The sequence below is a fragment of the Elephas maximus genome, chromosome 9 (assembly GCF_024166365.1).
Source record: "Elephas maximus indicus isolate mEleMax1 chromosome 9, mEleMax1 primary haplotype, whole genome shotgun sequence".
Lineage (NCBI taxonomy): Eukaryota > Metazoa > Chordata > Mammalia > Proboscidea > Elephantidae > Elephas > Elephas maximus.
This window is the reverse complement of record NC_064827.1, coordinates 49844664-49868620: the sequence shown is the minus strand read 5'-3', so window position 1 is coordinate 49868620 and position 23957 is coordinate 49844664. Positions and strand designations below refer to the sequence as shown.

Genomic DNA, 23957 nt, shown 5'->3' with positions numbered 1-23957 from the left:
GTTGCCATCGAGTCGATTCCGACTCGTAGCGACCCGATAGGACAGAGTAGAACTGCCCCATAGAGTTTCCAAGGAGCGCCTGGTGGATTTGAACTGCCAATCTTTCGGTTAGCAGCCGTAGTTCTTAACCACTGCGCCACCAGGGTTTCCCAGCTCACTACTAGTACTCAGTAAATCTCCAAAGGAAAAAAAAAAGCCAAATAAATAATGAATAAAACACAAGAAAGCATAACCATAACTGCCTGCTTATCTGCCAGTCCCAGCTATCTGATGGTTGTGTCTGCAGGTGTGGATTTCGGTGAATCTGGTCACCATCAATCCTATGTCCTAAACAGGCTTTTAAGTTCTAAGAGTTTGTGTCTACAGTAAAATCTTACTGTGCACACCAAACCCAGAGATTTACGTAAATCTCAGAATGATACTCCAGAGCCCTACAGAGGTGCTGGGAAATTTTCCCATAAACTCTGCAAGTTTGTTGTGAGATAGCTAGTCACCTAGCTTAGTAACTCAGCCTTGAGGAAGGACAGGCAATACTGAGTTGACAAAAATTCCAGGTGTGTTTACAAAACATCAGACATTTACCATTAAGTATTAATGATCTACTTTTGCCAGGTTAAGGATACAACAGTGAACAAGAAAATGCCCCTTCCAAAAATAAGGTAACTAAAGACACAAAGATTAGTCCAAAGGACTAATGGACCACATCTACCACGGCCTCCACCAGACTGAGTCCAGTACAACTAGATGGTGCCCAGCTACCACCACTGACTGCTCTGACAGGGATCACAATAGAGGGTCCCAGACAGAGCTGGAGGAAAATACAGAACAAAATTCTAACAAAAAAAATCCAGACAAACTAGTTTGACAGAGACTGGAGAAACCCCAAGAGTATGGCCCCCAGACACCCTTTTAGCTCAGTAACAAAGTCACCCTGAAGGTTTGCCGTTCAGCCAAAGATTAGACAGGCCCATAAAACAAGACTACAGGTGCACACCAGCCCAAGGACAAGGACTAGAAGGCAGGAGGGGACAGGAAAGCTGATAATAGGGAACCCAAGGTTGAGAAGGGAAGAGTGTTGACATGGGGTTGTTAACCCATGTTATAAAACAGTATATATATATAGTATGTATATATAAAACAGTATATGTATATAAACTATATATATATGTATGTATATATATATATATATGTCAATCTAAAAGAAAATGCTCCTTCCATCATGGAGCTCAAAGTTGAGTGAAGGAGGAAAAAAAAAGATAAAATGCTTGTAAGTGCTATTGGGTGAATTAACCACAGGGGCACAGAGGTGTGTGCTCAGCCTTGGGGAGCCTAAAGAAAGTGGCTTCTTGGCTAGGAACAGAAAGCTGTATTTTCCTAAATACATCAGGCTCCCTCTCCCCTCCAGGTGAATTATTAATCTTTCATCAGTACTTTACGGTAATAGCAAAGTTATACAAGGTGGGGGAGGGAGAGATCAGGGAAAAATGAGTTATTTTTTATATGAGATAAAATATTTTAAGGTATATATCCAAGGAGCTGGAATAGAGGGACTCAAAATTTACTTGTACGCCGATGTTCATCACAGCATTATTCACAATAACCGAAAGGTGGAAACAACTCAAGTGTCCATCAACAGATGAGTGGATAAACAAAATGTGGTATATACATACAATGAAATATTATTCAGCCATAAAGAGAAATGTAATTCTGATACATGGTATGATTTGAGTCAACCTTGAAAACATGCTGAATGAAATAAGTCAAGCACAAAAGGACAAATATTGTAGGACATATATAGAATAGGCAATTGCATAAAGACAAAATTTGATTAGTGGTTACCATCAGCTAGGGGGAGGAGGGACTGGGAGTTACTGCGTTTGAGTTGATGTAAAACTTTCGGACATGGACAGTGGTGTTGGTAGCACAACACGGTGAATGTAGTTAATGTCACTGAATTGTACACTTAAAAATGGTTAAAATGGCAAACTTTTGTTATATATATATTTACCACAATATAATTAAGAAAAAAAATTTTTTAAATGATGCATGTAAAAACTAAGGCACTGGAGGACAGGAAGTCATCAAGACTAATTGATAGAAATGGAACGTATACAGATTGCCAAGACCTTATGGAGAGAGCTGCTAGGTATTGCTGACCTATTGCTTCTCTCTCCAACTCTGGTCCACTCAGATAAAAGATCACGTGTTGCGTCTCATGTGTTTTACTTGAGACGGCTGCCAAGAAGGATACTGGATGCCAGCTGTGTTGGTGCTCTGTGTAAGTCTGCCTAGATAGGATCAGCCTGATACTTAGATTGTTTTCTTGCCCTAACTGCTGCCCAGGATGGGGAACAGAACCAGCGTACCGATTCTGACTTATCAATTCTGATTTCATGAGCTAATTGAAAACATTGTTTAGTAATCCATTTCAGAAATCTCCTAGGATTCAAAGGTAAATCCCTGGTCTGTGGCTTCTGGAATCCAACTTTACCCCTTAAATTTAGACTTTTGACCAAACTCAGTGTGAAGGCACCTTTTTTTGTTTTCTGGTTCTTCAAGGGTTACAGGTTGTACTTGCACAATTACACCTACAAGTTCCCACTAACTTAAGGATGTTTTTTATCTGAGCCTAGAAATGATGCATTCTTTTAAATGTAGTTTTTTGTTGATTTTGTTTTTGGTAGCTCTGCACTGACTTTCATCACTCTTGTAACTAGGGTGACCATGTAATTTTTTTCATCCAAACCAGGACATCTGAGAGTAGAAGGGAGCATATTAATGATTTCACCAGGACTGTCTCAAAGTGCAATGTATGATCACCCTAATCCTAACCAGATTTTATACATTTTCATGTTTAGGTATCATTCTTTTTTTTTTTTTTTAATTTTTATTGTGCTTTAAGTTTACAAATCAAGTCAGACTCTCATATAAAAATTTATAAACACCTTGCTATATACGCCTAATTGCTTTCCCCCTAATGAGACAGCACACTCTTCCCTCCATTCTCTCTTTTCATGTCCATTCGGCCAGCTTCTGACCCCCTCTACCCTCTCATCTCCCCTTCAGACAGGATATGCCAACAAAGTCTCATGTGTCTACTTGATCCAAGAAGTTCATTCTTCCCCAGTATCATTTTCTATCCTATAGCCTAGTCCAGTCCGTCTGAAGAGTTGGCTCCGGGAGTGGTTCCTGTCTTGGGCTAACAGAAGGTCTGGGGACCATGACCTCTGGGATCCTTCTAGTCTCAGACCATTGAGTCTGGTCTTTTTTACGAGAATTTGGGGTCTGCATCCCACTGCTCTCCTGCTACCTCAGGGGTTCTCTGTTGTGTCCCTGTTAGGGCAGTCATTGGTTATAGCCAGGCACCAACTAGTTCTTCTGGTCTCAGGCTAATATCTCTGCTTTATGTGGCCCTTTCTGCCTCTTGGACTCATAATTACCTTGTGTCTTTGGTGTTCTTCATTCTTCTTTGCCCCAGGTGTGTTGAGACCAATTGATGCATCTTAGATGGCCGCTTGCTAGCGTTTAAGACCATGTTTGGGTATCATTCTTAATAGAGATGAAAAAGATTTACTTTCTGCCAGTCGGCACTGATCATGATACCACCTTCTTAATAACTAAGCCTTTAAAAAAGTAATTTTAAGAATTTTTAGTATTTTTCTCAACTCTCCACTCGTTTTAGGTGTCTCTCTAACACTATTCTTGTAGGTACATGATACTGTTTTCATTAATGTGCCTTTCCTTTAAACCTTGGGAAAAATCATGGAAGCAATTACAATAACAGAAGCAGCTAACATTTGTGCAGTTACTATGAGCCAGGAGCCATTCTAGGCATTAATTCTTTCAGTTCTCATGACCCCCAGTGAGATGAGAGGTATTGTGGGGGGAGGGGCTAAGGAACTATCCAGTTGTTCCCCACCCTACCCATTCGTCATCTGGGCATCATTAATGGCGGTGTAGTTTTTCTTCCCCTTCTCATCACTGTACTTCATGCCATGAAATACTCCAGGAGGCAGATGAAATACTCCAGGAAGCTGTTCCCTGCCCTGAAAAAAGTTACAGTCTAGCTGGGGAGACCACCACTACAAAGAAAGAATTTTAAGCCTAGGAAGTTCTAAAACAGAGAGTTAACCACAAGTGAAAATGGGTACCACTGAATTGCAGTAGTCAAGAAATAGTCCTGTAGAAGTGGAAAACTTGGAACTTGACGGACTTGGGCACTAGAAGGTAAATTTCATGACTGTTTTCTCAACAAATATTTATAGAATAAACAGTAGGACAGGAAGACAGTGGGCATTCAGTGTTAAGCAGGGAATCTCACAAGCAGAGAGGCAAAAAAGCAGAAACCATTTCTTACATGTGGAAAAGGAAAACAAATAAACCAGATATACCAAGAACCAAGGCAAATATACCAAATGTGAGGCTTTATTGCTTTGGCAACAAAGTCAAAACAAACTCAGAGGGTTATAACAGTCTTATGTGATACAAAGCAGTGCATCAATTTTTTAAAACAAATTATTAGATTTAAAAGGATACAGCCACCCTAGCCTATATTTCCATCTAACCAGCCTCACCATTCACCGGCACTGAATTTCTTGGTTTTCTCTAAGCACACCATGCTCTTTTATGTTTTGATGGCTTTGTTCATGCAATTCCTCTGACACATGAAGACCCATAACCCCGTCTTCAATCAAGCCAACTCTTTTTTAGGGTACTGCTCAAATACCACGTGTTCCACAAAGCCTCCCTTTCTTTTCCAGACAGAATCAGTCACTCCATTCTCTGTGCCCTCATATTACCTTGTTTATTCCTCTTTTACGGTACTTAGCATGTTTTACTGCAATTACTTGCTTTAGATATTATCTGAGTTCATTACCCTAAGTGGTTTATTAGGGTAGATGCTATAGGTCTTATTTTTCTGTGTATGGCACCAGTACTCAACACATAACAGGAACTGAGTTAAATGTTTGTTAAATGAGTTACACGAGCACCACATGAACACAGAATAAATAACAAAGGAATTCAATAAGCTTTATAGAATCTGCAGTAATTCTCACCATTGGGCTTTTTCTTATGCTGACCCTTTCTAACACCAACGGTTTAACAATAAAATGTAGAACATCTTTGGTGGGTTTAATCCATGAAACTCAGGTAAACATATTTCTAGTGATTAACCTTAATAATATAAGAAATCTCAAATACTTTGAGTAACATATAGAAAATGAGTAATGTTGAATATCTTTCTCAAATATTTATTAGTCAGGGTTTGTACAAGAGCTGGACAATGATCCATTCAAGGCTGGAGTTTCTATGCTGCTTTTTTGGCTACCAGACGCACAGGTGAGAAGACTGATACTGTTCTGAAGGGTTAGAAGTTGGATTTAATTACTTCCGGGGAAAAAAGTTTTCTTTTCCTAAGGAAACAATGTTTGGGTTTGTTTAAGAGCTCAAACAAACTTCAGCTGACTAGACAGTTTTGTAAAATTAAGTAGTACAGAAATTACTTAACCAGAAAAATGTAAACATAGTTTATTACCAGTTTGTAGCTGAAAATTGTTCCTGTGGAATACCTGCTTTTTAGTGGCATTGTCAGATGGCTGAGCAGTGAGTCTGAAGAGCGCTTATTTTATGTGAGTAGTTGGAAGAGATGAGACTGGGGCCAGAATGTGGAAGGCTGTGACTGCCAACCTAAGGAAGTTGAAGTTTATCCGGTATTCAATGGGAGCCACTGAAAATTTTTCAGTAGAAAAATAAAAAAAAATGGATCTGACTCTCCTTCTTGTGGCAGTGATGTGAGGATTGGCTTGAAGCTGGGGAAGATGAGGTAGGGGTATGAGGTAATAAAGTCTTTGACTAGAGTGATGGCCTTGAATGTATTTAGAAATGGATGCAACTAACATTCGAAGTAGAATGGACAGGACTTGGTGAGAGGCTAGATAAAAAGAACGCGGGGAGTCAAGTTGGTGATCACTAAGGTTATGGTTGGGAAATCCCTGGCCAGAATGGGAGAGGGCAGCCACCCATGAGAAAAAGCTTGTTATATAAAACCATTGCCGTCGATTCCAACTCATAGTGACCCTATAGGACAAAGTAGAACTGCCCCATAGGGTTTCCAAGGAGCGGCTGATGGGTTGGAACTGTAGACCTTTTGGTTAGCAGCTGAGTTCTTAACCACTGTGCTAGCAGGGCTCCTTATTACAAAAGGCAGAGCCAAAACTAGAACTCAGATCTCCTGATTCCCCATGCAATTCTCTTCCCACTATAGCAATGTTACGGCTCATCTTAAAGACCACAAGCCTCAGAAAGTAACTGATATGGTATAACAAAAACTCAGTTAAATTACTTGGAGGATTTTTTTTTTTTTTTCCTTAGACTATGATTATAATCCTTAGCTCTTGTGCTAACTAGCTTTGTTACTTTGGGCAAATTGCCTTTGACACCTTTTACATTTTTATTTCAATTTATTTTGTTAACATTGAAACAAACAGATATATTTATCTCCCATAATAATGTAATTTCTTGGAAGGTAGCAAAGATGATAATATGTGGATTCTTTACCACTGATTATCATACCCAAGATCATTTATAATACTCTGTAAAAGGGCATTCAATTAATGAATATAAAATATGAGAACCACTTGTTAAAAATAAAATGAAGCACTTAGAAACACACAATCCACATAGAACCTGAATTTTTTACAAATTTCTCCTAGAGGAGAAGCTCCCGTACCTTTTATTAGGCCTCTGATTACTGAAGAACATTATGTAAAATTCCTAAGTACCTGAGAGCCACAGCCATGTTACACTTCGTACAAGAGAAGAAAGCGTCCCATTTCACAGGAGAACTTGTCCCAGGCTTTACCTGCAGCCTTCATCCCAAAGACTTCATGTGGCAGCAATGAAGGGCAAAGGGTACCCTGAGAAAGACTTTCCATTTTTAAAGTTAACGCAAAGCATATTTTGGTTTCCGTACTTTCCATGGAGAAAAATGTTGTACACCATGTATTTACATTACAGGTTTCCTCAACTTCCTGCAGTTGATAGCACAAGTACTCAGTCCTTTGTCCTGTGCAAACTACCTATGGCAGTTACCAGCAGGCCGGCAGCCCAGAGGAGCATTTCCGGACTCTAAGGATTCTCCCTTTACAGCACTCTGCTTCAGTACAACTAAAAGCTCTCACTCTAAGAAGTCTGGCTAGTTTTGGCAGCACCAGCACAGTCTCGGCAGCCTCAGGTTACTGGCTCCAGCACAGAACGGGGGAAAGCTAAGCCTGAAGAGGGAAAGTTGGACTGAGGAAGGAAGAGAAGCGAGGTCATAAGGACCAGGGAGTGTAGTCTGTGACTAATACAAATGGAGGTGGCTTTCTTATGCGGTTTGCAAAATGTCTTTGGAAGCTATTCCAAAAGAAAAGTTTCAAAAATGTGTGGAGTAATAGTAGCATCACTACAGCAAGTACCTGGCTTCCCAAGGGTACTATTTTAAAAGATAACCACTCCAATCTATGAGTTACAGTAGATTTGTTTTCAAAAGCATTGCTTAACAGTTTTATTTTAAAATTAAGTATAAAAAGCTCTGTTTAAGCACTGGTTATAACCAATGAATATAAGAAAATTTGTAGGATGTATGATGAGATGGAAATACTTTATAAGCTAAGGATCAAATTCTGCACTCTGTACTTCTGAGTTTGGCCACAAATTTAATCTGATACTTGTAGGATATGACATTGAATTTTAAGATTTCTCTCTGAGCTGTACTGGCTCATTTATACTTCTAAACACTTAATACTTTATAGGTATATCGTTTATAGCTGATTAAGTACTAGCAATTTCTACAAAAACTGGCTATTAGGTTTTATTATGGATAAAATAGATATAATTTCTAAATAATTTCAAATTACATAGCTTTTTTCAAGTACTGTAACTTGCCTAAGTGTGAAGACTGCTGGAGTAATATTCCAACCCTGATGAGTAGCAAAAATCAAAGGTCTACGTAAATACTTGCAGTGGTGTCCCACACATTTTTACTGGCTCAGTAAACATAAGAATCCAAACAAGATGTAAGATTCCATTGCAGGTCTCCTCTCTCTCCTTCATGTCCTGACATAAAATTAGCCTGGCATTATAAGGAGTCCTTTGTGCTGCCAAGATGGTCTCAAAGCATGGCCAATTATGGATTAGTAGAGGGGGAATGGAAACCTTGGTGGTGTAGTGGTTAAGTGCTAAGGCTGCTAACCAAGAGGTCGGCAGTTCAAATCTGCCAGGTGCTCTTTGGAAACTCTATGGGGCATTTCTACTCTGTCCTATAGGGTCGCTATAAGTCAGAATCGACGGCAATCGGTTTGGTTTGGTTTTCGGTTTAGAGGCGGAATGTAATACGCAGTGATCAAGATTGGGCCATGTTGAGGAGCAGAATTCTGGAAATTACAGAATTAAATGATACAGCTGGGTAATAATGTTACTCATCACTAATTAACTAACTAATGTTAGTTAACTAGGCTGGACTGGCTATGTTAGAATCACCCATGGGGCTGAAGCTGAGGAATCTTGTTTTAAATCAGCACCCTGGGTAATTCTGATGCTCATTCTAGTTTGGGTACTTTGTGTTAAAGGGACAGCAAGAATCAGAAAATTTTTAAAAAGGAGAGGTTCAAAAGTAATGATTCCAACCTTATGGGTATTCAAAATCAAATACTGGATCAGAATCTGACATTTATTAAAATGATTTCCTTCTTGGAAGGAAAAGATATAAGTCAACAGATAGCAATACTTGACTCTCTCCAATTATTTAATGATAACATGAAATGGTGCTTTCTCTCACTGGAATTAATTCACTGATGAGATTCAAAAAGCAGGAAAAGTCTCTTTAGATTTGACGCAGAAGTAAAAGTTGGCAATCAATAAAAGGTATTAAAAATAAACTCAGCAAGGGAGAAGTGATAAAACATTCAATCCTCTTTTGAACCTGTTTGGCTCCTGGGCAAAAACAGCTCACACCTTCTGCGATGCCGATGCCTGCTCCTCTGTCCTCAGAAAGGGGAAAAGAGTAAGGCAACAGGTGGTTCTTTCCTATTTCAAATGAATTAGGGATGGAGGGTGAGGCTGTCTGCAACCTTAATTTTTTTTTTTTTTCCTGAGGTTTAAAACCTTCCAACTGTTGGAGACACACATTGGGTTGGGCTGGGCCATTCTTGCTGTCAATGTCAAGTGTTGAGATTAGCACCACAAATCCTTCATCAGTCCTGAGTCCTGCCATGGGGCTGAGTCCATCCTCATCTTGACTATGAGGAAAGGCAAGTGAGAATACCATCCTTGGGAGGAAAGAGCAGCTGCAAAAAATGAAGGACAGAGGAGGAAGATAACAAAGCCTGGGAAAAACACAGTAGTAGAGACAGAAAGCTAGTTGGCACCAAAGGCCATTTCCCCAAAGGCCAGCTGAAAAGAAGACTTAAGTCAAAACTCCTTATGTGGCAGGTACAGCAGCCCCTTGAAATTGGAAGATGCTCCAGGAAATGATCTCATATTTCCCCCTGCTAATTTTTAACGCCAAATCTAATAATGTTGGGAATATTTGAGGATTAATTTTTTTCCTTTTTAACCTAGAGGTTACAGGAATGGATGGACAGAGATGGTAGACAACACACACACACACACACACACACACACACACATACACAAAGCAGATTGTGAGAAAAGATCTCATTACACAAGGGTAGAATTCACCCCAAACAAAGAACTTCTCAAAATTACAGGGGAAGGAAGGCAGAGAGCACTAGATCTTTGAGGCCTGTGGAGACAGGCTGACACAAAGAGCTTTGCTGCTGGCTTCATAAATCCACCGCTTTAAATTCTGAGATTTTTATTTAACGAGAGGCAGAAGGAAGGGTTCAGAAAAGAAGCCAGTGTCACAGGTGAAGATTACTTGAAGAGCAGGTGGGCTTCTCTTTCCATTTTCTGCACTTTTAATTTTCTTAACCAGAAATCTGGGGGGTTCACCAAATGCAATAGGATCCACCAACTGGGCCCCATTATCAAGTTCACCTCTACCCCTACCCTAGCTAGATACTGCTAAGAAAGGTTCTTCAACTCCTATTCTTCTCCTTGTTAACAGACCTAAATAATCTCCTACAAATACGCTTGGCCTTAGGATCTCCAAGTCAGCGTTATGGAAGAAACTATTGTTTATGGAAGTATTTCCACACATCCCGTCTTTGTCGGCGTTATGGGTTCAGTTTCTACATGTACAGGCAGAAAATATGCTCTTTGGCAGTCTTTAAACTTTACCTGACAGACATTATATACCCTCAGCCCTGGCTCCTCAATCTCTAACATCTCCACTAACACCCCGGCAAACAACAAAATATATCTACTTATACAGTTCAATCCCGTTTGAACATCTACAGCCACTATCTTGATATACTTGTTTCAAAAGTTGGCTGAGTGTCTGTCAACAGCAGCAAAGGCCATCATTAGGATAGATGTGTTGGTGCCAATAATGCTGCAGTGTGATTTTTAACTGCATTTTTTGTCAGTTTGGCTGGGAAGATCTGGACAGCTGGAAGTGAGCTTTTCCATCATTTTCTGTCTCCGTCTTTGTATCAATTTTCCACCTGTGAAGCCCAACACCCCGCCACCAAGTGCAGCTGCAATTCCTGCCACTTTGAAGCCTGCAAGGAGGCCAATTGGACCCCCCACCACTCCTCCAATGAGTGCACCTGCCACAGGCAGAGCTGCCAGCTTGTATTTTGCAGCCTGTAAAAAAAAAAATTCAATTTAGAAATTGAGTTGAGAATATCTGCCTGTGGTGATGTACATTTTCCTCTCATTACTCCTGGCAATGCCTCTTTAACTCTTGGTATATAATTAACCTTAGAGATTATACCTGTGGGTGGAAAAGAAAGTATTCCACAGGTACTGCCATTGCTCCAGATCTCAGAACTCAGAGAAATCAGCTACAGAGAGTGGACTGCAACACACTGATTTTACTTGCAAAACAATCAATCCACTATCTATCTAGCTGGCTCATTTAAACGGTTTCAGCAGCCGCAGAGCCCCCCAAAGCTTTTACGTTACACAGAGTTTATTCTGTGGCTATGTACCTGGGGTTAAAAGCAACATTCTGCAGAAAATAGATGGTCCCACACCACGCATGCTGTCATGTCCTTACACATCTGCCCCTACTGGATTCTTGCAAACCTTCTCTCATTCTTCTCCCTGAACCTCTGCAAATATTCCCTTGTAGCACCGAATGCCTTAGAGTGGGGCTTCAGTTTATTCTCTTTAAAAAAATTTCTCTCCTGACGAAATGAATCTTAGAATAGAATATTACAACAATCATTGATTTCTTGTGCTACCTATGTGTCATTTCTTCCTTATTTCCTTAATTGCTGGTTCCCTCAACATTAAAGAGAACAGATCAATTGGGTTAATACTAGAGATTCCTGGGAGCCAGAGTACCATTGATTTGTCAGCAGGAGCAGAATCTTACCTTCCCCAAGTTCTTGGTTCCCTCTTGCACATTCACAGCAGCACTGTTGACATGGTCTTCAATGCTGTCAATCTTCTCCTGCTGAGACTAGATGCAAAGGAATTATGAGGGCGCGTTCCTGCTGGGCAGCCACAGTAAGCCAATACACACTATTTTAATTCCTGTAATCAGGGCCGGGTACTGCAGCCTTGCAGGCTTAATGGTGGTTCATTAATAGCATCTGATAAACCATGTCGAAAGTACAAATTCACTTTTATGGAAAAAAGAAGGGGACTTAATTATTTGGTAATAAAAGGGTGGCACCTCTATAGCAAGAAAGCATCTCATAGTAAAATTCATTCACACATACAAACATATTATACTCCAGATAAATCTACTTTCCAAGAGGAAAAAAAAAAAAAAAAAAAACCAAATAAGCATTTACACATCACGTTAGGTTTGATGGAAAAAACAAAAACATAATTGGTCTTCTTTGAAGATTCAGTTAAAAATAGGCAAATTTACCTTAGGAGTAGAATACCCTTGATCCAATAAATACAAATTGTTAGGCTTTAGGACTAAGAATACAATATGGTTTGGTCTGCCATGAGATCTTTCCACCTGTGATACGCAGTCGGGGGCAGTGAATGAATTCACTGTCCTGTGTTTTATTTCTGGACATTATCATACATTTAAAATCATGACAAGTTAAAACGTTTCACATCAAATATATTAGTGAAGTACCTACATCAAAATGGCAGCACCTGTACTGAAACAACAGAAATTGTGACTCACAGACTCTCCAGGTAGAAGGAATGCCTAGGTCACTGAGTGCAACCTTCCTCTCAAATGTGTGACTCTCCACTGCCACATTTCTGACAAGTGGTCATGGAACCTCTGCTCAACCCCTTAGTGACAGGCACTCATTACTTCCCAGAGGAACACAACCTTATGTACATGGAATTTACATACAATAATATCCCATTTTAAGTGTACAGTATGATAAATTTTGACAAGTGTAGAAACTCATGTATCCACCATCACAGGAGCCCTAGTGGTGCAGGTGTTAAAGCGCTCAGCTGCTAACTGAGGGTTGGCAGTTCAAACCCACCAGCCACTCCTTGGGAGAACAATGTGGCAGTTGGCTTCCATAAAGATTTACTTCCGTAAAACCCTATGGGGCAGCTCTGCTCTGTCCTTTAGGGTTGCTATGAGTCAGAATTAACTCAATGGCAATGGGTTTGGTTTTTGGTTTGGTAACCACCATCACATTTAATATAATTTTGTTGTATTTTTTTTTAATTCACAGAAAAATAATTCCTCTGTGATCTCAGCTAAATGCCACCTTCTGTGATTGTGAAATAATTCAACTTTAATCATGAAGTGTTTGACTGCTTTTATGTAACTGACCTATTCACTTATACGGAAGTGAATTTGAGGAGGCGTCCTGGTGGTACAGTGGTTAAAGCACTTGGCTGCTTTCTGTTCCCACCATTGTAACCCATTTGTAACCACCATTTAAGAACAAAACAGCCAACCTTTTTAGGAAGGAGCATTAAAAATTATTTCCCTGAAGCCTTGAGATCACACCTGGGGTATAGAAATGGCAACAATCCTGGCAGACTCCTTTCTCTTGCTGGAATTACTTTTGGGTTGAGGTAAGAAGGACATGTTGGTTGTTCTCCCTCTACCCCTCAACTCATCAAGATACGGAGGTCAATGGTAGACTTTTATACCCGTGGTTTATCTGTATCAGCATAAACTGTTTCAGGCAAATATGGAAAGGGTTGAGGGGTGTCCCAAATAGAAACCATGATAACCCATTGCCATTGAGTCGATTCCGACCCATAGCAACCCTAAAAGACAGAGTAGAACTGCCCCACAGAGTTTCCAAGGAGCGCATGGTGGATTCAAACTGCCGACCTTCTGGTTTGCAGCTGTAGCTCTTAACCATTACACCACTAGGGTTTCCAGAAACAATGATAGGGTGTCAGAAATCCAGACAAGTTGCGTTTATTATTGCTGATCCTATGCTTCTATGAATTAGAAAAAGAAAGCTGACATTAAAGAAGTTTTACTGTCTGAGGAAAATAAAAATTGAATGAAGGAATGCTACGAGAGACCTAATGTTTTAGCGCCCTAAAATTTCAAGCACCATAGGAAAAAATTTAATAAAAAAATTTCTATAAGAAAGAAATATAGAAGTTACCAGTTTCTTGGGAAGTTCAGGATGAGTTTTTCTCCTTATACTTACTTCAACCCCATGATGATTATTATCCTCATTCAACAGATGAGAAAACTGATACCTAGAGAGCTTGCTCTGTCCAAGGGTACACAGTGGCAGTGCCAGGATTTGAATACAGGATATCTTTGTTCAAAGGTGGTGCTCTTAATCCTGTCTAAAAACCAAAAAAACCAAACCTGTTGCCGTTGAGTGAATTCCAACTCATAGTTGTTCTAAAAGTGTGAGAATCAGGGCTTTGAACCAGTTTGAAAGCCCTGGTGAGAATCACAGAAGGGCAACATCACAATCACCTGAGAACTTGTTAGAAATGCAAATTTTAGGCCCCACCCCAGGCCTAAACCAAACCAAAACCAAGCCCATTGCTTCAGAGTCGATTGGGACTCCTAGTGACCCTATAGGACAAAGTAGAACTGCCCCATAGGGTTTCCAAGGAGCAGCTGGTGGGTTTGAACTGCCAACCTTTTGGCTGGTAGCTGAGCTCTTAACCACTGCACCACCAGGGCTCCAAAAAATATATAGAACCCTTTTTATAGGAAAAAATTCTCAAAAGACTCTGCGTCCATAGATTTCATTTTAAGAAACACTGAATTAGGTTGCCTTATTGGCCTGGCCAAAAAAGAAAAGAAAACTGAATCTTAATGAGCAGTTACAGGAGCAACTAAAGATTCTGAAGAAAATGTAGTTCATGAAGTTAATATCTGTCAAGCAGAATGCAACAGGGGCAGTTGATTTCAAAACTAATAAAGAACTGTTCTTCCTTTGAATGCTTGTTGTGGATACTTGTAGGCTCAGCATCCTCTACACCAAGCAACAGTAATACATTCAAGAAATCCATCCTCAAATCCATTTACATCACTATAACGCTCTTCCTTGTGTGCTTGTGCGTGTGTGTGTGTGGGGGGGGGTGGTTTCAGTAGTGCAGTTTTGTTAAATGTGCTTGGGACATTATGAAATTCTTTAAGAAGATAACGCCAAAGCTCCAGGTATTTTCCTTTATTCCTGACCTCTAAATTCCAGCCAGTCTTCAAGGTCAAGCTGCAGTCTTAGATCTTGACCAATCCAGTTAATACTGGTTCTGAACTCATATGGTATGTAATCTATACACTTTAATCATATGCAATCCTATACACAGAAAAGCCTAGAAGCAAAATGCAAACATGATATACAGGCAGAGTACACGGTCATACTGGCTTAGAGTAGGCAATAAGCACAGTAGGTAAACAGGATGTTGACAGCAGGGAATTCAGCAGTAGGAAAGGGACTGAAGGAACTCTAGTCCTAAAATGCTTAAAGGTAATGGTGATGGCATAACTGGAATTCTAAACAAAGAATCAAAGAGGGAATCAAATGGGGGAGGAATAAAAGGAATACAGTTGAGGCGAGTAGAAGGAAAGGGGCTGCGAAGTATAGACATCTCATTTAGTCCTCCCATTAATTTTAAGAGGCTCAGTGTTGTCAATAACATCCCGAAGGTTACACAGGTCAAATGGAGGAATGTGATTCCATTACAAGCCATTTTCTATGCATCCAGAGTAAAACTTGATTACAAAAGGGAAAAAGGCAAGAGGTAGAAAACAAAACAGGACCAACTGCAAGAATGGCATGTTGTTGATCTACTACTGGCCCAGTTTCCTTTAAATTCCCTTCCAGGAAGGGAAGAGGGCACCTGAACAATAAAGGTTAAAGGAAAATGCAGCGGCAGTGTACATAGTATATATTAATTTATTAACATTTATTGGATCACATTTGACTGCTCAGTAGCTTTATAGGTACTTTTTTAATACTATTCTCTATTCTTCACTGAGCTTAGCACAGTGCTATGCACATCGGAAGCGATTAATTAAATACACGGTTAATTTGCCAGATACTATCGTGTCCATGTGATGATAAGGAGAGGATGCGGTCACTCTGGTTATGTTCCCAAGTCATTCTGTGCCTAAATGGAGCTTCTGTGAGTCTTTGGCCATGTGGTCATGAGAACTCAGTCACTCTGGGAATAATAATCAAGGGTTCCCCTTTGAGCTTTTGTCTAACAGCACTCTGTCTCATGTCCTTACATAGATTATTATAAATAGGACATTTGTATAGCTCTAGTCAGAATGTTCCTGAATAAATCTTCCCTAGATCAGGGGTTAAGAGTTGCCTAGCTAACTCAACTGGACATACAACTGTTAAATGACCTCAAGCCCTTAATTTTCCTTTCATTTTTTTTTATGCCTACTCCCATTGGAAGGGAAGTATATTTGTCTTAGGTAGGAAGAACTTTATATATATTTAGTTTTATAAATCAACTTTATTGAGATATAATTTACATACATTAAAACACATATTTTAAGTGTACAGATCGATGACTTTTGATAAATGTTTATGTAACCATACATATATGGATTTTATAAATTACATTATATTCAAATATTCTTAGTTAAAATAACTGAATAAATCTTGATTTAAAAAACACAGTAAAACCTGTAAAAGCTGGAACCTGTGTAAGGTGCAAAGCTGTTAAAGGAAAACTAAAATATTTTCCACTAATAGGGAGGATAGAAAAGTGGTAAGGCTGCACCCTGTCAAAGGCAGAAAACTTACGAGACCTGGAAAAACAAGGCAGTCCCATTAAGTTCCAGTTCTCATGGGTTTCACTGTGTATTAATAGATTATACAGATATCTAATCCAGAGACTTTGTTTTATTTCTCCTGATTTACAGACATCAGAAAAGGAAAATGTTTCAGACAATTTAGTGCATTTAAATTTAGGATAACATTTTTAAAAACTATCTACAAACTAGAACTAGACGGAGTAAGGGCCCTGTACTGAAAGCCTAGAAATTATTTCTCAGAAGGATCACATACAGAATCAAGGGTTCTCAGAGGAGAAAACGCGGCAGTGAGGGCAGGGTGAGAAAAGATGGTATTGGCCTCAAAACCTTGAAAAACTTTTACATGGAAGAAAGACAAAACTTGCTCAATTATGTGGCTCCAGATAGCAAAAGTTCCAGAGGGAAGTTATTAGAGGACAGTGTTTACTTCACATAAGTAAGAACTTCTAAGAATTAGAGCTCCCAAGCGAGATGGTTGAAATATCCCTGCACAATTAATTGTTCAAAAAGAGGCTAGAAAACCACCTATTTCGGAAGCTGGGCAAGAGTAGAAGGATTACATTAGTTAACCTATCAAGCAAGGCCTTTCCAAATCCAATTCTGAAGCTGTGTGATTCTAGGACCTTCTTATAATTTAAAGTCAGCTCTCAAGGAAACCATAACTCAAAGATGGACAACCCTAAAATCGTGGTTTGATTAAGAACAAAGACATAAACTTAGACAAAATTATAAGCAGAAACAGGCTTGTAGTTACATAGATACATACATACATGCATACATACTCATACTTCCTACTTTCCCATAATTCCCAGGAAGGGAAAATTAAAAAAACTTTAGAACAATAATGACAGAAAATATGTTTAATCTGTGACACCAAAATCTGCGTTGTACTTCCTAACCTATGCTAGCAGTATCACTGGCTACCTACCCCATTGTGCAGAATAAAGCCTTATCTTTGACGCTTTCATCTTCCTGGGGTGACTGTGTCAATTAAGTCCATCCCCCAAATCCCTCTCAATTGTTCTTTACCTTTCAACTTGTACTGCCACTGCTCTAGGTTAAACTCTTGCAAGTGACTCCTAACTAGTCCTCCTGCCTATAATCCTTCCCCTACCCTAGGCCATTATCCATACTACTAACAGTGATTTTTCTGAAGCAAAGACTGCTTACATCACTCTAACCTGCTCAAAAATCTACATTGGTTCCCTAATGCCTACAAAGTGAAGTTCAAATTCTTTACCATGGCTTTCAGTGATAACACAATCTGGCCTGCACTCTCCTTGCTTGCCCACAGTACATCAGGCTTTGCTTACACTGGAGTACTGGTCACTCCTGAACAGGCCGTATACTTTTCTACTCTATGTCTTTGTTCACCTGATCTAAAATGCATCCGTCATCACCACCTGTGGACATTTTACTCATTTTCAAGGCTCATGCAAACGCTACCTACCTATGTGAAGCTATCCTTAATGTTTCCACCTCACAACGCCTGCCTTCTTCCGCTGGAATTAAGTGCTTCCTTGGAGCTGATAGTACTTCTCCTCGTAACTTATTTTTTGCATTTAACAATCATTCTTGAAATTTCAGTTTTTGGGGCCCAAGCCTATCTCCACCCAAGAATTTCTCAAGAAATGAGAGCAGGCTTCATTTATTTCTACACTGACCCTTGTCAGACCCCCAAAGTCAAGGATCTAACACAGTGCCTCAAAACACATAACAAATGCTCAACAAATGTTTATTGAATTGATCTGCAATTTCAGGACAGTTAGACTTCTACCATGGCTCAATACCAGTCTTAAAAATTGTAATATTTTAGTTAAAATTCTAATAAAAGCCTAGCGAGTGATGAAAGCCTCTCATGCCAATATTCTAACAACTCTGAGCCAAAAACAGTTACATACTTACATTCACTAGTAGTGAGAATTCGGTGACCAGTTGGCTAAGTTCAATCAAGTCCTTAAAAAGAGAGAGAAAGAGGAAATTACTTACTTTTATGCCTCACAGCTACCAAAAAGAAAATCATTTTTAACATACCGCTTCTAAGGTTTCCCATGATTCTGCGGCATTTTGATCTCGAGGAATTTCAGGCAACGCATATATCTGAGTCAAACTCTGAGGACTAGCTTCAGCTTTGGTACTGTGAAACGTTCCTGGATGAACACAGCCCCACGTTTAGAGTTTATTTGCTTTGTTAGAAAGAAGGCAGCATGAATCAATTCCACAAAACAATTTCCATGTAAAATGCTTATTAATTGAATTCAGGCTAAAAGTAAATTGATTTTTCTGTAAAAATAGAATTATTTATTCATGGCAGCTTGTTGCCCAGATTAGTTAACAAATGCTTTTAAAATTATTCTACAAAGTCATCTAAAAAACTGGCTACAAATGCTTTCTATCTAATCTGAGTAATTTGTGCTAAATGTAGAAGAAGCACCAAAGGAAAACTAGTCTATTTAGCTAATGTTCCAGGAAGAGACATCCAGGAGACAGATTTAACACTGAAACATTGCTAAATCCTTAATCTTCGCTTTAGCTATTTTAGTAATAAACAGCATATTTACAAGATGTTAAAAGTGGGGAGATAATGTCTTTTGATCAATAAAAATCAGTCACACTGGTGACAATAATTTTGCCACCAAACTAACACCTTTTATCACATGCATCTTTTCATACATGTTGTCACCCTTCTTGTTCTTGGATTCATTCTTCTGGCCCATGTCTCCATTGCTTCTTCTACTTCTTTTCAGAATTTAAAAAATCATGGACCAAATGGGATTATTTAATTCCACCTTCAAACCTTTCTTATTTCTTTCTATTGGTTTTTACCAATTATTCATTCATTCAACACTGACATTATATGTATATAAATGTATATATACAGCACAGTGTATATGCCAGTCAGATGCTGGGGATACAATGGTAAACCATAAGAACAGTTCCAAAGAGGCACCACAGCGTAGTGGTTAGGAGCATAAGCTTTTTCAGAAAAACCTGGGTTAGAGCTGTGGTTTGACTATTTACGGCTCTTTGACTTGGGGAGGATTTAATCTCTGACTTATTTTTCTCACTTGTAAAATAAGGTGATATTTACCTCAGAGAGTTTTTGAAAGGATAAAAGGAAATAATGCATGGAAACTACTTTGCACAGTACCTGGCATATGTATCAAGTACAAGTGCTCAGTGGTTACTATAGCTGCTCCAGCTGCTACTATTAATGCAGCTTACTGTATAATGTGCGGTATAAACCAAAAAAAAAAAACAAAAAAAACCCAGCTGCTGCTGCTGCTATTATTAATGCCACTTACTGTATAATGTGTGATTTAAACAAACAAAAACAAACCCGTTGCCACTGAGTCAACCCTATAGGACAGAGTAGAACTGCTCCCTAGCATTCCCAAGGAGCGGCAGGTAGATTCGCATTGCCAACCTTTTGGTTAGCAGCTGAGCTCTTAAACACTGCACCACGAGGGCTCCAATGTGTGAAAAAAAAAATTTTTTTTTTTATATAGACATGTTTAAAGTTAGTACAGTTTGATAAGAATGATGATATGGATAAGTATGGAGCATTATGTGAGAACAGAAGAGAGGTATTTAACTTAGACTTGTGGAGGGGAGAGTAGTCAGAGAAGCAGAAGTCTGAAGCTGAAGATGAACAGAAATTATACAGGTGAACTGGGGTGGGAGTGGAGAGAAGCAGAGTATTCAGGTCAAGGAAAACAATATGTGCACAGGCTTGGGAATGGAAAGAAGTTCAGCAGAGCTGAAGCATAGACTGTGACAAGGAAAAACGCAAACGTTGAGGCTGGAAATCTAAACTGAGATTATTCATGGTATTATAACCTATGTTAAAGAGCTTCATCTTCTCATAAGATACATATGGAACTATTAAAAGGAACCGAAGACTATTGGAAAGCTGGAGGGTGCCACAGTCAGGTCTTAGATTTAGAAAGGGAACCATATCTGTAGTGTGAAGATAAATAAGGATGGAGCTGAAGGTGAGAAAATTAGAGAGGTAAAAAAAAAAAGAGTCGGAAGGTTCTGCAATATGTCTAGTGCAAAACGATGAAGATCTGCTTTAGGATAGTGGCAGTGGAATTGGAAAGAAGGGGTCTGAAAGATCAGATATATCAGGAGACAATTCTAAAACAAGAGTATACTGATAGATAGACAGACAGACAGATACAGTATTTTGTGGCAGTTCCAATGTGAGGGTGCCATCTGCCACAACTTGGTGTGGTTGTGTAGCCTATGGGAAGGCTTCCTAGAAAGGTGATGTAACCAGGAAATGAAGAGAGGAATATACATTCTAAGTGGAGAGACCAGCATAAACAAAGGCCTTCAATGAAGAAAAATATAGCTTACCATGAAAATCAGCAGTTTGATGTTGCCAAAGCATAAAGTAAAAGACAAGAATTTATGAGAAAAAGATATTACTGATGGTTAGGAGAGGGCTTGTAAGCCAGTTAAAGGCCTTGGACTTAAGCTGGTGGACAGTGGAGAGTTACTGAAGCAGAGGAAAACATGGTGACATGTGATACCTGAACTACTCCTAAAAGAAAGTCATTATAACTCTAAGCTCATCTTCTCTCAATTCTTTTTTTTAACCTAGCCTATAGCTCAATGGTATTTTATAAGACTGCATTACTCTTTTACCTTCATAGTCTATGGATGTTTTACCTACTTCTCAAGAAAAAGCCTGTTTGAATTGCTTTGGAAGGGCATGACGGTCAATTAGTTGACTGAAAAGTATTTGTGGGCTTATCAGAATTGATGGTGTTCTTTTATTTTTGTATTTTAACTTATCTGAATATATTTCCTTAACTTAAAGGAACAGCAAAACATCAGATATAGAATAAGTTTTACTTTTCATTATGGCAATTATCCAGTATTTTAAAAGTTCTCAATGATCTTTGCAAATGCTTAAAATAATTAATTACCATATGCTCTAAGTTATCACATAAAGACACCTTTATTTTCACTTCAACCAAGATAAACGAATTACTCTATGACCTTTCTTCCACTTAGTATTTCTCCTGTAATATGGATTTCAGCTTCTTTAATACAGTGACAAATAATGATAACTTCATTATCACTAACAGCCTAAATGCACAGCAGAACTTTCTAAACACCATGCCTACTGTACAGATTTTTTTAAGCTATAACCCCTGGACAGTTAAAACAGGGAGGATCTGAACGAAGTATGCCAAGGTACACAACAAAATGAAGAGAGACTGCCATATATAAATTCTTCATTTAAAAATGAAAGGGTGGGAAAGGTTTGACATTTTTAACAAACATAAAAGATTTCCATCAGTAAAAAGTAAGAAATGTTTGTCATTTACGTCTCATTTGAAACCAAACTGCGTATGCATCTTAGTTCAAATAGAGTCTTAGAACAAAGAAGTCTGTTTTTTTCCACGGAAAACCCTGCTGTAAACTCACAACTCTGTACGCCACACATCAATGCAAGGCATGACTATCAATTAAGAAAGGAAATCTTTTAATATCTACAACTTTCATAATTTGTTTCAGCTTGCATAAAAACCACTACCTCAGCGATCATCCTTTCACTTCAAACTTTTATATAATTCTGTGGATATGATGAGGCAAAACATGGGGATAGATCATAGCTGCAGGAAAGAAGGCTGAAGAACTCTTAGCCTGTCCACAAAAGTCAAAATGGCAGTTGTTTCATGTGACATAACAATCTCAGAGAGTTCCATCTACATGCAAATAATGGCAAGTGCAAAGGGCAAGTAGAATATGTATCACTCACCACTACTTTTCAAACTCCAGAATTGTTCTAAGATCTTACTATTGGCTATAAACTCAAAAAAACATATTTGTAGTTCAAGTGCAAAATAAGCTTAATAACATAGACATAAGACTTCCCTTCCTCTTTATAGATCCAAATATTCTCTTTCTTTCTCCATACTTCAAGAGAAGAAATGGTTCTACCAAGAATTACAACATGAAATATATATAAGAAATTTCCACTAAACACTACTAGGAAAAGTCTCATTATCAATCTAAATTAATTTAAAGGCATTCCTTGAATTTTTTCATGTTCTGATAGCTTTAAAAATAGTGAAATTAATTTACTGATCATCTACATAAATCTATCAACCACAATAAAGTGACTTCTATGCCACGCTTAACTTAGCTGAAAAAGAAGACTTCTGAGAAAATTCAAATCAACTGAAAATACAGATTCTGAATAATATAATACAAAAACCATGTACGTTTCACAAAACTGTTCTGTACATGTATATACCTGCGATAAAATCTAATATTTCATCAAAACTCAATATGCTGGTCTGAAGTTCCCAACAGTTTTCAGATTGGATTCTTTTCTTTTGTGAATATTTGTTTAAAGTGTAATAAGATGCTGTTCCTACCACGCTGATGAAGTGTGTAGTGTGTATGCTGGATGGGGAGGAAAGAAAGACAAGCAGTGTTTCACTCCATACGACCTGATATACCTTTCTAAATACAAATCAAATGTGTAGCCTGATCACCTCTCTTGGTGGGAGGCAATATGCTAAAAAGGAACCACGACCCACAAGGGAGACAGAAGGGAGTTTCTCAGATCAAGCAAGATTGGCAGAGAAGATTCACTTTGGGAACTCTCAAGAGTCTGGACAAAAGAGACAGCAAAATCATCCCAGTTTCCCTCTAAGCTGCTTTCATTCTCCAGGGAACATAAAACATCCTACTCTTCTTGTTATTTCTATCTGTAAATGAAAAACTATTTTTGTATTTTTGATCTTATGGAGATGTGGCAACACTGCTCCTGAATCTTTGGTGATGTTTCCAGCCAATTTATTTAGAATCAGATTGAATTTTTAAAGGAAAAAGTATTTTAAGGCACTTAACTTCTATGCAAATGAAACACATTTTTCTGTATAGGCTGTCACTACTATAATGAGCATCTAAAGCAAAAAAATGAGGAAAAGCTGGAGGGCACAGGATAAAACATGAATGACAGAACTAAGTCTATAGCTAAAACACCACATATGGAGAAAACCAATTCCCATCCCACTACTGAAGTATTATATAAATTCGTTACTTGATTTCTTTTCATTGTTCTCCTTTGCCATCTTCTCAATTATTTCTTAACAATATTTCTGGACTTGTTTGTCTAGTAGAATTCTCACATTTGGTAAAACACTCAGGCACTTGGTGAGACAGTTCATTTTAACTGCTTTATGTTGGCAATGGCTTCACAGTCAAAGCACCATCTGACCAACAGGCCATTCATAACGTAAATTCTGCACACTGTTTTAGGTGTAATCTAGATTCGTGACTTTTTAAAAACCTGGATACGACTGTCTCAATCAAATCAGCACTAGTTTTGAGGTTTAATTTTAGTTTTCTCCAACCAGCAAGTGATTAGGGCTTTAGCTTATTTAGTGTTCCATGAACTGAGAAGTTTGAGAATCAAGAGAGTTGGAATGTGAATTTCACCTGCTATTTCTTCTCCTTCACACACTGGCTCTGCCCCAGTCCTTTTCATTGCCTCTGTACACATGTTTCCTTCAGTTTTGCCAAAATTTTTTTTACACCAGTCAGCTTCCTATGGGGAAAGTTAATTGCCAGCAAATTGGGTAAGCTGCCTTTTGCCAATAATCACCCAATTCCTCTGATGATA

General features: G+C 38.7%; 1 protein-coding gene across 1 annotated transcript in view; it reads right to left on the bottom strand.

Moving 5' to 3' along the window:
* Positions 1 to 4405: 4405 nt before the first annotated feature.
* The window catches only part of STX17 (syntaxin 17), a 74618-nt gene continuing 55066 nt past the window's right edge, over positions 4406 to 23957 (bottom strand). The window contains exons 5-8 of the mRNA XM_049896058.1: positions 18341 to 18456; positions 18212 to 18262; positions 11486 to 11572; positions 4406 to 10749 (exon numbers count right to left, since the gene is read on the bottom strand). Of these exons, the coding sequence (XP_049752015.1) occupies positions 10510 to 10749; positions 11486 to 11572; positions 18212 to 18262; positions 18341 to 18456 (494 nt within the window). The 3' untranslated portion in view covers positions 4406 to 10509. The remainder of the gene's footprint in view (positions 10750 to 11485; positions 11573 to 18211; positions 18263 to 18340; positions 18457 to 23957) is intronic.